The sequence below is a fragment of the Notolepis coatsorum genome, assembly GCF_963971535.1.
Source record: "Notolepis coatsorum genome assembly, chromosome: 10".
Classification (NCBI taxonomy): domain Eukaryota; kingdom Metazoa; phylum Chordata; class Actinopteri; order Aulopiformes; family Paralepididae; genus Notolepis; species Notolepis coatsorum.
In genome coordinates, this window is record NC_140174.1 from 117,103,689 (window position 1) to 117,115,910 (window position 12,222).

At 44.2% G+C, this 12,222-nt stretch overlaps 1 protein-coding gene across 1 annotated transcript in view; it reads right to left on the reverse strand.

Moving 5' to 3' along the window:
• Positions 1-12,222, reverse strand: part of ddr2l (discoidin domain receptor family, member 2, like) — a 230,020-nt gene that overhangs the window by 120,760 nt on the left and 97,038 nt on the right. Inside the window, exons 7-9 of the mRNA XM_084323157.1 lie at positions 6,919-7,165; positions 4,229-4,318; positions 2,501-2,643 (exon numbers count right to left, since the gene is read on the reverse strand). Coding sequence (XP_084179283.1) covers positions 2,501-2,643; positions 4,229-4,318; positions 6,919-7,165 — 480 coding nt within the window. The remainder of the gene's footprint in view (positions 1-2,500; positions 2,644-4,228; positions 4,319-6,918; positions 7,166-12,222) is intronic.

Below are 12,222 nucleotides of genomic sequence, written 5' to 3' on the forward strand. Positions count from 1 at the left end.
GTCTGGCTATTATTCAGATTGGCTAACGTAATCTTTTGCATTCCCTGTGTTCAAAGGATGTTGTAACCAGTTGTCCGCTCTTGATCATACCTGCCCGGACATGGACAAATAACGTGCGGTTCTCTTTGATCACCCCTCCCTGAATATGGACTATTAACTTGCTGCCCTTTGATCCTCCTCTTCTAAACTTGGGCGTTTCATAGCGGGACAGGATTACAGGTGCCGGCAGGGGGCGGTGGTGGAAGGCTGGGCAGAAAGGAGATCAGACGAGGAAGAAGGGAGTTCAACGTAGAGCGCAGCACAGAGACTCTTTTCGTCGTCGGACACAGACGAGGATGGACGTCAACAACGAAGAGCACCCGAGAAGCGAGCGTGCAAGGAATATACTCTGCTACCAAACGGGTTATTCCAGAAATGCATGCGATAGTTGAGCGGTTGATTAATGCGCCGGATAAAGGAATAGGCTTTGCTACAAAACGGGTTATTCAAGAAATATCTGCGGTAGCTTAGCGTTTGGTTCGTGTGCCAGAGACACGGTGAAGGCTTCACCCGGCGAGCGGAGCCGAAGACCAGGTGATAGGCATTGGCCACCTTGCGTTAACTGTGTATATAGGCGGCATAGTAGGAGGGTACAATAAGACCCACAGTTTAGCTGTGTTTAGGCGAGCCCCACAGTTTAGCACGCGCGACGGCTCCCCTCTTCAGCCCAGCAGAGGACGCCACTACACTGCACGCTGCTCCAGCCTCTTCAAGCCGTGGCCCACAGCACCTGCCCCAGCATTCACTCCGCCCCGCTGGCTGTTATCGCGGGATCTCCGTCGGCCATCTTAGCACCCGGACTAGCGGTGCTGAGTTTGGGCCCACCATCTTGGATAAGTAGCAGTGCTCGGAGTGTTGAAACGTGTTCGGTAGACAGTACACTGTGTGGAGCGAGCTCTATAAGAATGAAGATAAACAGTGCTTTGAATGCACACTGGAGAGCAGTGTAAAAGAGGCGCCCCAACCATTACAGTCGGCTTTATATAGGAGTTTATGTGCTAAATGTGGGCCCACTGTTAATTTCTTTTGAGTGTATTAATAATGTGTGGTTGTGTATAAAATTCCCATTGAACTCGGTGGTGTAGTGGGCAAGGCACTCGCCACCAATGTGGAGACGCTGGGTTCGCGTGTTCGAATCCAGCTCTCCACATTGTTTTCAGTTTGGCTGGTCGTCCGTAATAATACAATTGGCAGTATTAGAGGGTGGGAAACTGATGGGTGGGGATTGGGCGTTGTGGACAGCGACTCCTACAGGTCGGTTGGTGCGCCTGCGCAGTAGAATCAGGAAGTGTCGGGGGCAGCGTGAGCCTCCCACGCGTTACTCCTCGCCACTGAGAGATCGAGCTGCGCAGGTGAAAAGATGTGACTGCTGTTACCTTGTGCTATGTATGACTTAGTCCACATTGCAGCCGGCTTGTGGGAGGCAAGAAACAGCGTTCGTGACAGGGGAGGGTTGAATTGGATGATACGAAATTGGGATGGGAGAAAATATAGAAAATGGGAGAAAAAGTGGATAAAAAAAATTCCCATTGAACTCCTTTACTCTTTACCTGGTTCTCCCCTACCGCGAAGCGGAGCAGTAGATAAACCCTTAGAGGGAAGAGGTTCTTACTGTGTCTGTAATAGAGAGAGGGCACAAGGTGCCCAGGGTGGAAATAGCTTGTGGGAAGAGCTTACATTGTGGGAAGAGCTTACATTGTGGGAAGAGCTTACATTGTGGGAAGAGCTTACATTGTGGGAAGAGCTTTCGTTTTGGGAATAACTTTCCTCCATGTGTATTGTAGAGCGAGAGCACTAGGTGCCAGTGAGAACATAGTGTGTACAATTGAGTAATACCCATGTACCTTGAACCAGGTTATATAAAAGGAGATGTTAATGGGAGCACTGTGTGTGTGTCTGTTACTGAGTCCGTTGTATTAACCCTTTTCTGCTCGGGTAATGCTCATTGTTAGTTAACCGTTTCTCCACCCCTGCCTATAGTTCATTGTTAAAGGTCTCTACAGGTCATTAAGGAAGGGTACTGCTTTGGGGAACGAAAACATTATCCATCTTACTGCCATCAGGTGTGGGAGGGCGCCGGAAGTATTGGGGGAAGTGGGGATGTGTGGGGAGCTACTGCTGATCGCCCTGGAGGGCCAGGAGGACGAGAGTACCATCCCTAGGTCAGTGAATCCTAGGCCCCATCCGCTCCTGCTGTTCGACCCCCACTTTGACATTCCTGGCCTAAAGTCGGGGATCCAGCTAGACCCAGTTCTGCTGCGTCCCGCTACCAGGTGGCCGTGTACAACCACTCCCATAAAGCAGGGATAATCCACCCTGCTACATATGCTAGTTTAGCTTGTTCGTCATGGTGTACTATGCTAGTTTAGCTTATTCATCATCATCATCATCATCATCATCATCATCATCATCATCATCATCATCATCATCATCATCATCATCATCATCATCATCACTTTACCTTCTCCATCACTTTGCACACGTACTGACACCACAGGATGAGGAAGATGATGACCACCAGCAGCAAGATGATGGTCACCAGGCAGCCAATCAGAACAGGGGTGTTCCCGTCATCTGGTTGGTCACTGGCTGAGGGGTTGGCTGCTACGGAGACAGGAGAGCGGTTGGAAGTTCAAGTTCATGTTCAAAGTTCTGTTTTATTTGTCACATATAAGGTACATGTGTAACGGTTGTGACATCGTCACCACTTCGATGCCCCGAGGAAGTTTCGAACCCGGGTCTCCCATTTACAGTAGATTCACTTTTAAAAAGAATCTTAAATTGTTTTTAAATTGTTTTTAACACTGTAAAGTAATTTTTTGTTTTTGTTTTACACTAATGTAATTTTAGCTATATTAATTGTTACAGTAGGTTCATTATGCATTGTGTGTACTGACTTTTAATAATTTTGTTTTTTGCAATAGTGATTGTTTTTGTGTGTTTTTTTGTGTGTGGACCCCAGGAAGACTAGCTGGTTGCTATCGCACCAGCTAATGGGGATCCCTAATAAAATCAAATCAAATCAAATCATGCCACGGGCAACAGCACAGACCGCTATACCAAGAGGTGAACTCACTGCTTTGTAACGTGTCTATGTGTCTTTTGAGGATGAGAGTGAGTTTAACCTATAGCACCGCTACTCGCCCCAGTCACTTCGCTACATATAATTATTATTATTGTTATAAATGTAGTCGTTATGCCAATTCCCTTCCTGGTCGTTGCGCGCATTGCCCCACTGTCGGTCTGGGGAGGGTCTAGACCAGGGGTCTGCAATTGAGTTTGGCCTCGGGATAGGCATTTTCCATTGGTTCTCCCAGCCCACGTGACCATTTCTAGCATTTCCATTGGCAATAGATAATGATTGTGAAAATACAACAAATCTACGAAACCACTTACTGAGACATCACCCAGACGTGACATATTATGCAAAAGCCAATGTTTCAATAAAAAGTACATTCATGCAACTGCTTGAGAGTCAATTCATAATGTAAACATTGATATGTTTAACAATGCAACATGTTAGAGGGTTCCTTGAACCATTTACATTTTATAGCATGGAATCGAATTTAATCGGAAAATCTAATTGATTCGGGACCTTGTGAATCGGAATCGAATCGTTTTGGGAAATCAGTGGCGATACCCAGCCTTAGTTCAAACCTTTGATAGAGAGGGGGGTTATAATCTGAGGGGAGAACTCAATTTAAAAGTTCTTAGTGTACGCACTACCATGAGAAGACACTGCATTTCAATATGTGGAGTGAAACTGTGGAACAGTCTGAATGTGGTGCTAAAGCAATGTCCAAATATGAGACAATTCAAACTGATTTATAAGGAAATTATGTTCACGAGGTACAGGGATGAGGAAGGGACTTGACATTCACGGGTGTTTACATTTTTACTTAATTTCTTTCATGTTTTACATATATAGTTTTTGTTTTGCATATATATATATATATATTTGTTTTGTAAGGTTTTAAATTAGTACACTCATTTGAGTAGTGGAAAAGGGGTAGGATTAAATAAGTGTATACTTCTTTCTACTCCTTTTCGAACATGTAAATTGAACATCGAACATGTTTAGCTTTTGTTTATTTCTTGAGATCAATGATTTGTTTTGATTTTATATTGTTTGTATTTATTTACGTGTTTGAAATAAAGATTTCAAATCAAAATAAAAAACCATGCTCACCCGTCTTGAGTGTGCTGGCCGTGGTGCTCTGTTCGCTGGACCAATGAGACGTCACCACTGGCGTCATGTGGGTCGGAACCACGGTGTCTTCTAGGGGACAAACAGAACAACATTGCAATTGTTAAATATCAATAAATAGCATTAAATATAATGCTTAACATCGGCTTATGTTTGCATACACAGAGTAAGCTGGCTATTGGCCAGGTTTTGATTCCGTTCTTATTCAGTTTCAAAGGTGCTGTAACTGATATTTTATGGTTAAAACAAGTGGTCTACATCTTAAAATAATAGCTCTACATTCCAACAGCCATCACTAATATAGTGTGTGGTCAGTAACATGGGTCTCCAAGTCCCTCCGCTCTGCAGTAAACACAAAATACATGTTCTGGTATCGTGTTCCCACTTGATCCAATCAGGAGAGAGAACTCCACGCTATAAAAATGGCCTTACAAAAATAAAAATAAAATAAAACGTTTTAAGCAAATAATGTGCTTGAAACAAGTCAAATAATCTACCAGTGCATGTTCAAGTTCAAGTTTGGTTATTATTTGTCACAACAAAATATAGAATACTTTATGATGAAATGCTTGTTTCTATATGAGCCCCTGAGAGTGTGCTACATACAGTAAAAAGAAAGTAAGTAAAAAATGATTAAGAATATGCAGTAAGGAGATGTGGCAAGGTTTCTTTAAATCAGTTTCAAATATCTAGGGTTATCTCTCCGGATGAAGTGGGAACAGGATACCAGAAAATGTATTTTGTGTTTACTGCAGAGTGGAGGGACTGGGAGACCCATGTTACTGACCAGACACTCTATATCAGTGATGTCTGTTTACTGCAGAGTGGAGGGACTGAGAGACCCATGTTACTGACCAGACACTCTGTATCAGTGATGTCTGTTTACTGCAGAGTGGAGGGACTGGGAGACCCATGTTACTGACCAGACACTCTGTATCAGTGATGGCTGTTTACTGCAGAGCAGGAGGGACTGGGAGACCCATGTTACTGACCAGACACTATATCAGTGATGTCTGTTTACTGCAGAGTGGAGGGACTGGGAGACCCATGTTACTGACCAGACAATCTGTATCAGTGATGGCTGTTTACTGCAGAGTGGAGGGACTGGGAGACCCATGTTACTGACCAGACATTCTGTATCAGTGATGGCTGTTTACTGCAGAGTGGAGGGACTGGGAGACCCATGTTACTGACCAGACAATCTGTATCAGTGATGGCTGTTTACTGCAGAGTGGAGGGACTGGGCGACCCATGTTACTGACCAGACACTCTGTATCAGTGATGGCTGTTTACTGCAGAGTGGAGGGACTGGGAGACCCATGTTACTGACCAGACAATCTGTATCAGTGATGGCTGTTTACTGCAGAGTGGAGGGACTGGGAGACCCATGTTACTGACCAGACACTCTATATCAGTGATGGCTGTTTACTGCAGAGTGGAGGGACTGAGAGACCCATGTTACTGACCAGACACTCTGTATCAGTGATGTCTGTTTACTGCAGAGTGGAGGGACTGGGAGACCCATGTTACTGACCAGACACTCTGTATCAGTGATGGCTGTTTACTGCAGAGCGGAGGGACTGGGAGACCCATGTTACTGACCAGACACTCTGTATCAGTGATGGCTGTTTACTGCAGAGCGGAGGGACTGGGAGACCCATGTTACTGACCAGACACTCTGTATCAGTGATGGCTGTTTACTGCAGAGTGGAGGGACTGGGAGACCCATGTTACTGACCAGACACTATATCAGTGATGTCTGTTTACTGCAGAGTGGAGGGACTGGGAGACCCATGTTACTGACCAGACACTCTATATCAGTGATGTCTGTTTACTGCAGAGTGGAGCGACTGGGAGACCCATGCTACTGACCAGACAATCTGTATCAGTGATGGCTGTTTACTGCAGAGTGGAGGGACTGGGAGACCCATGTTACTGACCAGACACTCTGTATCAGTGATGGCTGTTTACTGCAGAGTGGAGGGACTGGGAGACCCATGTTACTGACCAGACGATCTATATCAGTGATGTCTGTTTACTGCAGAGTGGAGGGACTGGGAGACCCATGTTACTGACCAGACAATCTGTATCAGTGATGGCTGTTTACTGCAGAGTGGAGGGACTGGGAGACCCATGTTACTGACCAGACACTGTATCAGTGATGGCTGTTTACTGCAGAGTGGAGGGACTGGGAGACCCATGTTACTGACCAGACAATCTGTATCAGTGATGGCTGTTTACTGCAGAGTGGAGGGACTGGGAGACCCATGTTACTGACCAGACACTCTGTATCAGTGATGGCTGTTTACTGCAGAGTGGAGGGACTGGGAGACCCATGTTACTGACCAGACACTCTATATCAGTGATGGCTGTTTACTGCAGAGTGGAGGGACTGGGAGACCCATGTTACTGACCAAACACTCTATATCATTATTATGTATTCTGGCGTGATGACCCTTCCTTCTTTTATAGTTTCCTTGGTATTCTGACGTGATGACCCTTCCTTCTTTTATAGTTTCCTTGGTATTCTGACGTGATGACCTTTCCTTCTTTTATAGTTTCCTTGGTATAGAACGCTGGTATTCTGAAGTGACGTGACGTGTGTGTGTGTGTGTGTGTGTCTGTTTGTGTGTGTGTGTGTGTGTGTGTGTGTGTCTGTTTGTGTGTGTTACCTGACTGAAAGGAGATCTCGCTGAACATCATCCAGACGTCGGCGAAGTGGAAGCGGCAGCGGAGAGCCTTCGCTGTCCTCCGCCTTAGCGGCACGGTGACGTAGCGGGCGCTCGGGTTCCGGTCGTCCAGCACCGTACGGAACTCCACGTGCTCCGCCTCCCAGCCCGCGAGGAGGCGGGGCTTAAACCAGCAAGACACAGAGGCGAAGATCTTCACCCCTCTGGAGAACATGTTGTTACTGTGGACCTGTGGAGAAGAGAGAGAAGGAGAGAGAGAGAGAGAGAGAGAGAGAGAGAGAGAGAGAGAGAGAGAGAGAGAGAGAGGTGCAATGGAGAGAGACAGAGATAGAGGGGGGTAGGAGAGAGAGAAAGAGAGAAGTAGGAGAGAGAGACAGAGAGAGAGGTAGGAGAGAGAGTGAGAGAGAGGTAGGAGAGAGAGAGAGAGAGAGAGAGAGAGAGAGAGAGAGAGAGAGAGAGAGAGAGAGAGTGAGGGAGAGGTAGGAGAGAGAGGTAGGAGAGAGAGAGAGGGAGGGAGAGGTAGGAGAGAGAGAAAGAGAGGTAGGAGAGAGAGGAGAGGTATGCGGGAGAGAGGTAGGAGAGAGAGAGTGAGAGAGGTAGGAGAGAGAGAAAGAGAGAGAGGTAGGAGAGAGAGAGTGAGAGAGAGAGAGAGAGAGAGAGAGAGAGAGAGAGAGAGAGAGAGAGAGAGAGAGAGAGAGAGAGAGAGGGGGAGAGAGAGAGAGAAATAAAATTGGTATGCAATTTGTGATGTTTTATTGCAGGGATTAGTTAGTCTCTCTCTCCCCCTCTCTCCCTCCCTCCCTCTCCCACTCTCTCCCCACCAGTGGAGGTTATTCAATGACAACACCTGAGGCAGAAATTCACTCATAATTATTATTAATTTACATATATATAATAATTTGCTGTGTTTTATTTTTTTATTATTTTTTAAACATAACATACAATTAGATATACAAGCATTAATTAACAGTACACATCCAATGAAATCACCATTTAAAAAATTTAGCATACGAGATATACACCTAATACTTGCTATCTAATACCCTACATACATATGCTCTCGCTCGCTCCCCCCCCCCCCCCCCGGACCCCCACTTGGATAATCCACCCATTATCATTCGCTCCTAACCAGGCACTACAATTCATATGCTAGCTTTTATTCTCTCCACCACTTCTAACCACATTGCAATTTTGGTTTCACTGACACCTAAAATTCTTGCTGTATATATTTCTAGATAAATCACGTCGAGATATGTAAGAACCCAAACCTTCCGACACATTATCAGCTTTTTAGCCGCTGTGATACCAGATAAAACTAATCTCTTTAGCTGTATAGGGACTGCAAACTCAAAAACATCATTCAACAGCAATACAGAGGGGTGTACAGTAGTGGTCTGCAAGGGCCTTGAAATAAAGCCCGAGCCCTGCCCGAGCCCTTGAACTTCAGGCCCTGCCCGAAAATAAGCCCGACTGTAAATAATATTTTAAGCCCTAGCCCGCGTGAAAACCCGAAAAAAATTATTATTATTATTATTATTATTAAAATATAATTTTTTTTGTATTTGTTTTAAATATTCGAAACACGGTTTTATATGAACGTAATAAATAAACAAAACTAAGAAGCATTTACATAGCCTGTTTCGCAATGCCGTCTCTCCCAGTGCTCGCTTATATAGACTGACTCACACTGTCTTATGGCGAGCACAGAAAGACTCAGAAGGAGCTTCTATCCCCAGGCCATCAGGCTGCTAAACGAACAATAATCGCTAAACGAACAATAATCACTATGCAACAACCATCAAATGCACACAGCACACACACCCACACGCACACACTCACTCAACAAACAACACACTGCAGCACCCACTCTCCACACTTTAGATCACACAAACACACTTACACTTTATATTTATTGATAAAGGATTTGCACTACAACTCGTACACCTACTGTACCTAAACTGCACCTCGTCCATTTATGCCTTGCACTATATAGTATTGTATATTAGTACACTGCACAGTATTGTATATTGTATGGTAACTACGTCTACGAACATTGTACATATGTCTAAACTGAACACTGTGACCTCTTTTTTTTTACTTCAAATTTTTACTATGTCTTTATTTCATACTTATCTTGTCATGCACAGTCTCTGGAGCGCAACAGTAAGAAGCATTTTGTACAAAAGTATTCTGTACTTCTGTATGACAACTATTAAAGAAACTTGAAACTTGAAACTTGAACTGTCACACATCAGCCTCAAAACGTATTGAAGGCTATAGAATCTTCTTTGACACACGCCACACACACACACACGACACACAATAGCCTACTCAGTCAAACAAACAAACAGAAAACAGAAATCAGATTTCGAGCAGAGCAACGTAATGAAAATCACAACAAAACAAGTAGCAGTCGCGACCCAGCAAATAGTAAACATCACTCACCAGACGTCAGCAACGCGTTGAACACCGTTAACAAAACCGGCTACATACATCCCAAGAACAAATTAAAACGTTCGCCAACTGGCTATATTCCAACACAACCAATCGAGTTGAACTTGTCCCCTGAGTTCTCTCTGCGCGCTGCAGTAATTACATCCAAATGTTTCTCTGGCGCAAAAAAGAAAGCGAATCTTAAAACGAAGGTTATCATATAACCCTAGTTATATATAAAAAAAAAAAAAAAAAAAACTGCGGTGCCCGGGCCCGGCCGAGCCCGAATTATTTATAAAAAAAAAAGCCCTACCCAGCCCGAACCCGCCGGGCCGGGCCGGGCCCCGTCGGGCCTGGGCAAGGTTGCAGTGCACTAGTGTACAGGTATATTCAGAATTAAGAATTTGATAATTGCTGGGACACTTCTTTCCAGAATATCTTAACTGGTGGGCAGTCCCAGTACATGTGCATAAATGTACCCTCATCCCCATTTGTACATAAGGAGCATCTGGAGTCTTGTTTAAGTCCCATTCTGTTCAATCTTATAGGAGTCAGGTATGTCCTATGAATATAGTTAAGATTAATTTGTTGATGGTCCGGGTTACGTGACGCAAGTCGAACATTTGCCCAGGCTTCTTGCCAATCAAAATTTATTTCCAGGTCTGGTATATCCCTCCTCCAGACTGAGTCTAGTGGGAGGACTCCATACGAGGACGTTAGTAATTGATGATAAAAATCTTATACAAAACCTCTCGATGTCTCTCTTTCATAGAAGAATTTGTGGTATCTGTAGTGTTCAATTGGTATCCTTAATGGGACTCCATGAGCCTTCAAACATACCAATAACTGTGCGTAAAAATAATATGTGGAACTGGTGAGAGAGAGAGAGAGAGAGAGAGAGAGAGAGAGAGAGAGAGAGAGAGAGAGAGAGAGAGAGAGAGAGAGAGAGAGAGAGTGAGGGAGAGGTAGGAGACAGAGGTAGGAGAGAGAGAGGGAGGGAGAGGCAGGAGAGAGAGAAAGAGAGGTAGGAGAGAGATGGAGAGGTATGAGGGAGAGAGGTAGGAGAGAGTGAGAGAGGTAGGAGAGAGAAAAAGAGAGAGGTAGGAGAGAGAGTGAGAGAGAGGTAGGAGAGAGAGAAAGAGAGAGAGAGAGAGAGAGAGAGAGAGAGAGAGAGAGAGAGAGAGAGAGAGAGAGAGAGAGAGAGAGAGAGAAATAAAATTGTTATGCAATTTGTGATGTTTTATTGCAGGGATTCGTTAGTCTCTCTCTCCCCCTCTCTCCCTCCCTCTCTACCTCCCTCTCCCGCTCTCTCCCCACCAGTGGAGGTTATTCAATGACAACACCTGAGGCAGAAATTCACTCATAATTATTATTAATTTACATATATATATATTATTTAATTTTATTATTATTATTTTATTTTATTATTAGAAATGTTTTCCTCTGTAAAAGAAAATTCCAGTGAATTAATTTTTCTTCAAAAATGGCCAAGTGACAGCTCTGAGCTCTCTGATCAGGCCTGCTCATCACATAACTGCAGTAATGGCGAGCTGTCTATCACTATAGTGCAACTTATAGTGCACGGGTTGATCTTAGTTGATTATTATCCAATCAAAATAGGCTATTTGAGTCATCTAAGCCCCGCCCGTGCATTTTTGCGCACGCCACTCGCGAACGGGGATTGAATGTTCTGACACTCAAATCAGAGAAGAGCTCCGTGACTGTGATGATGTCATCAAGTTCTCCGGCTGTTTGATTGATTGATTGATTGAAAATTGTATTAACACTTTGGATGCCACGCCGTGTTTTCATTTTTACCCCCTTGATGCCCAAACCCACTCCACAATGTTAACTTAATATTGCCTAATCTATGTTTTAAATTATGGCTATGTGTCTAATCTGCCCGTCGCTTATCAAATACTCATTTTCCAGTCAACATTGTCAAGGCAGATTGTTTTTTTTATCTCTTCATTTCCGTTTGATAGCATTTTGAAAATCACTCGTTTTCGTGGAAAAAACAACCCTGATGATAATCGTCTTTTACTGGAATATTCCAGAATGTTGTCATTTGTCGGCCTATTTATGAATCGTTTTCAAATAAACGCTAGATAATCGATAGTATATGTGTGCGCACGCATGCTCATGCCGCACGCTGATAATCGCTGCTCTTATTTCCTGATGGCTTTTACAGTGAAACAGCAATATCACATATAGTGGAAACGCTTATATCTCCGTGAAAACGAGTCTGATTATCCTAAGACTGATAACATAGATTCCTTACCTGACATCAGATGGTATCCAAATGGTATATTCCAATTCCTGATCACCATTCGAAAAAATCGATAATTGTATTGATCCACCGTGTGTACAGTATAACACATATTCGCCGTGGCACCAAGGTTCCAGAATGAACTCTGGTAGACCCCGGTTACATCAGTGAGAAGTAAAATGTGGAGTCAGAAATCCGTTCTCCCATTCACTTTCATTGAGTCCAATCCAAAAGGGTGATTTACCATCTGGGAGACGATAGGGGGCGCTTTTTTCACATCTGAGCGCCGGCGGTGCCTGGATCTCCAACGGTAGGCTCGCTTGATGCAATATGATTTCAGAACGCTAATAAAAAAATTAAAACCAGAGAATCTCGTGATGGGCATTCAACGGTCGGGGGGTAAACCCGAGAAATCTCGGGCGTGGCATCCAAAGTGTTAAAGGGGAACTCCAACATTTTGGGAAATTAGCTTATTTAACATCTTCCCTGGAGTTAGACAAGAAGATACATACCTTTTTTGTCTCTGTGCGTGCATTTTAGCTTTGGGAATAGACGCTCCGTTAGCATAGCTTAGCTTCATCACT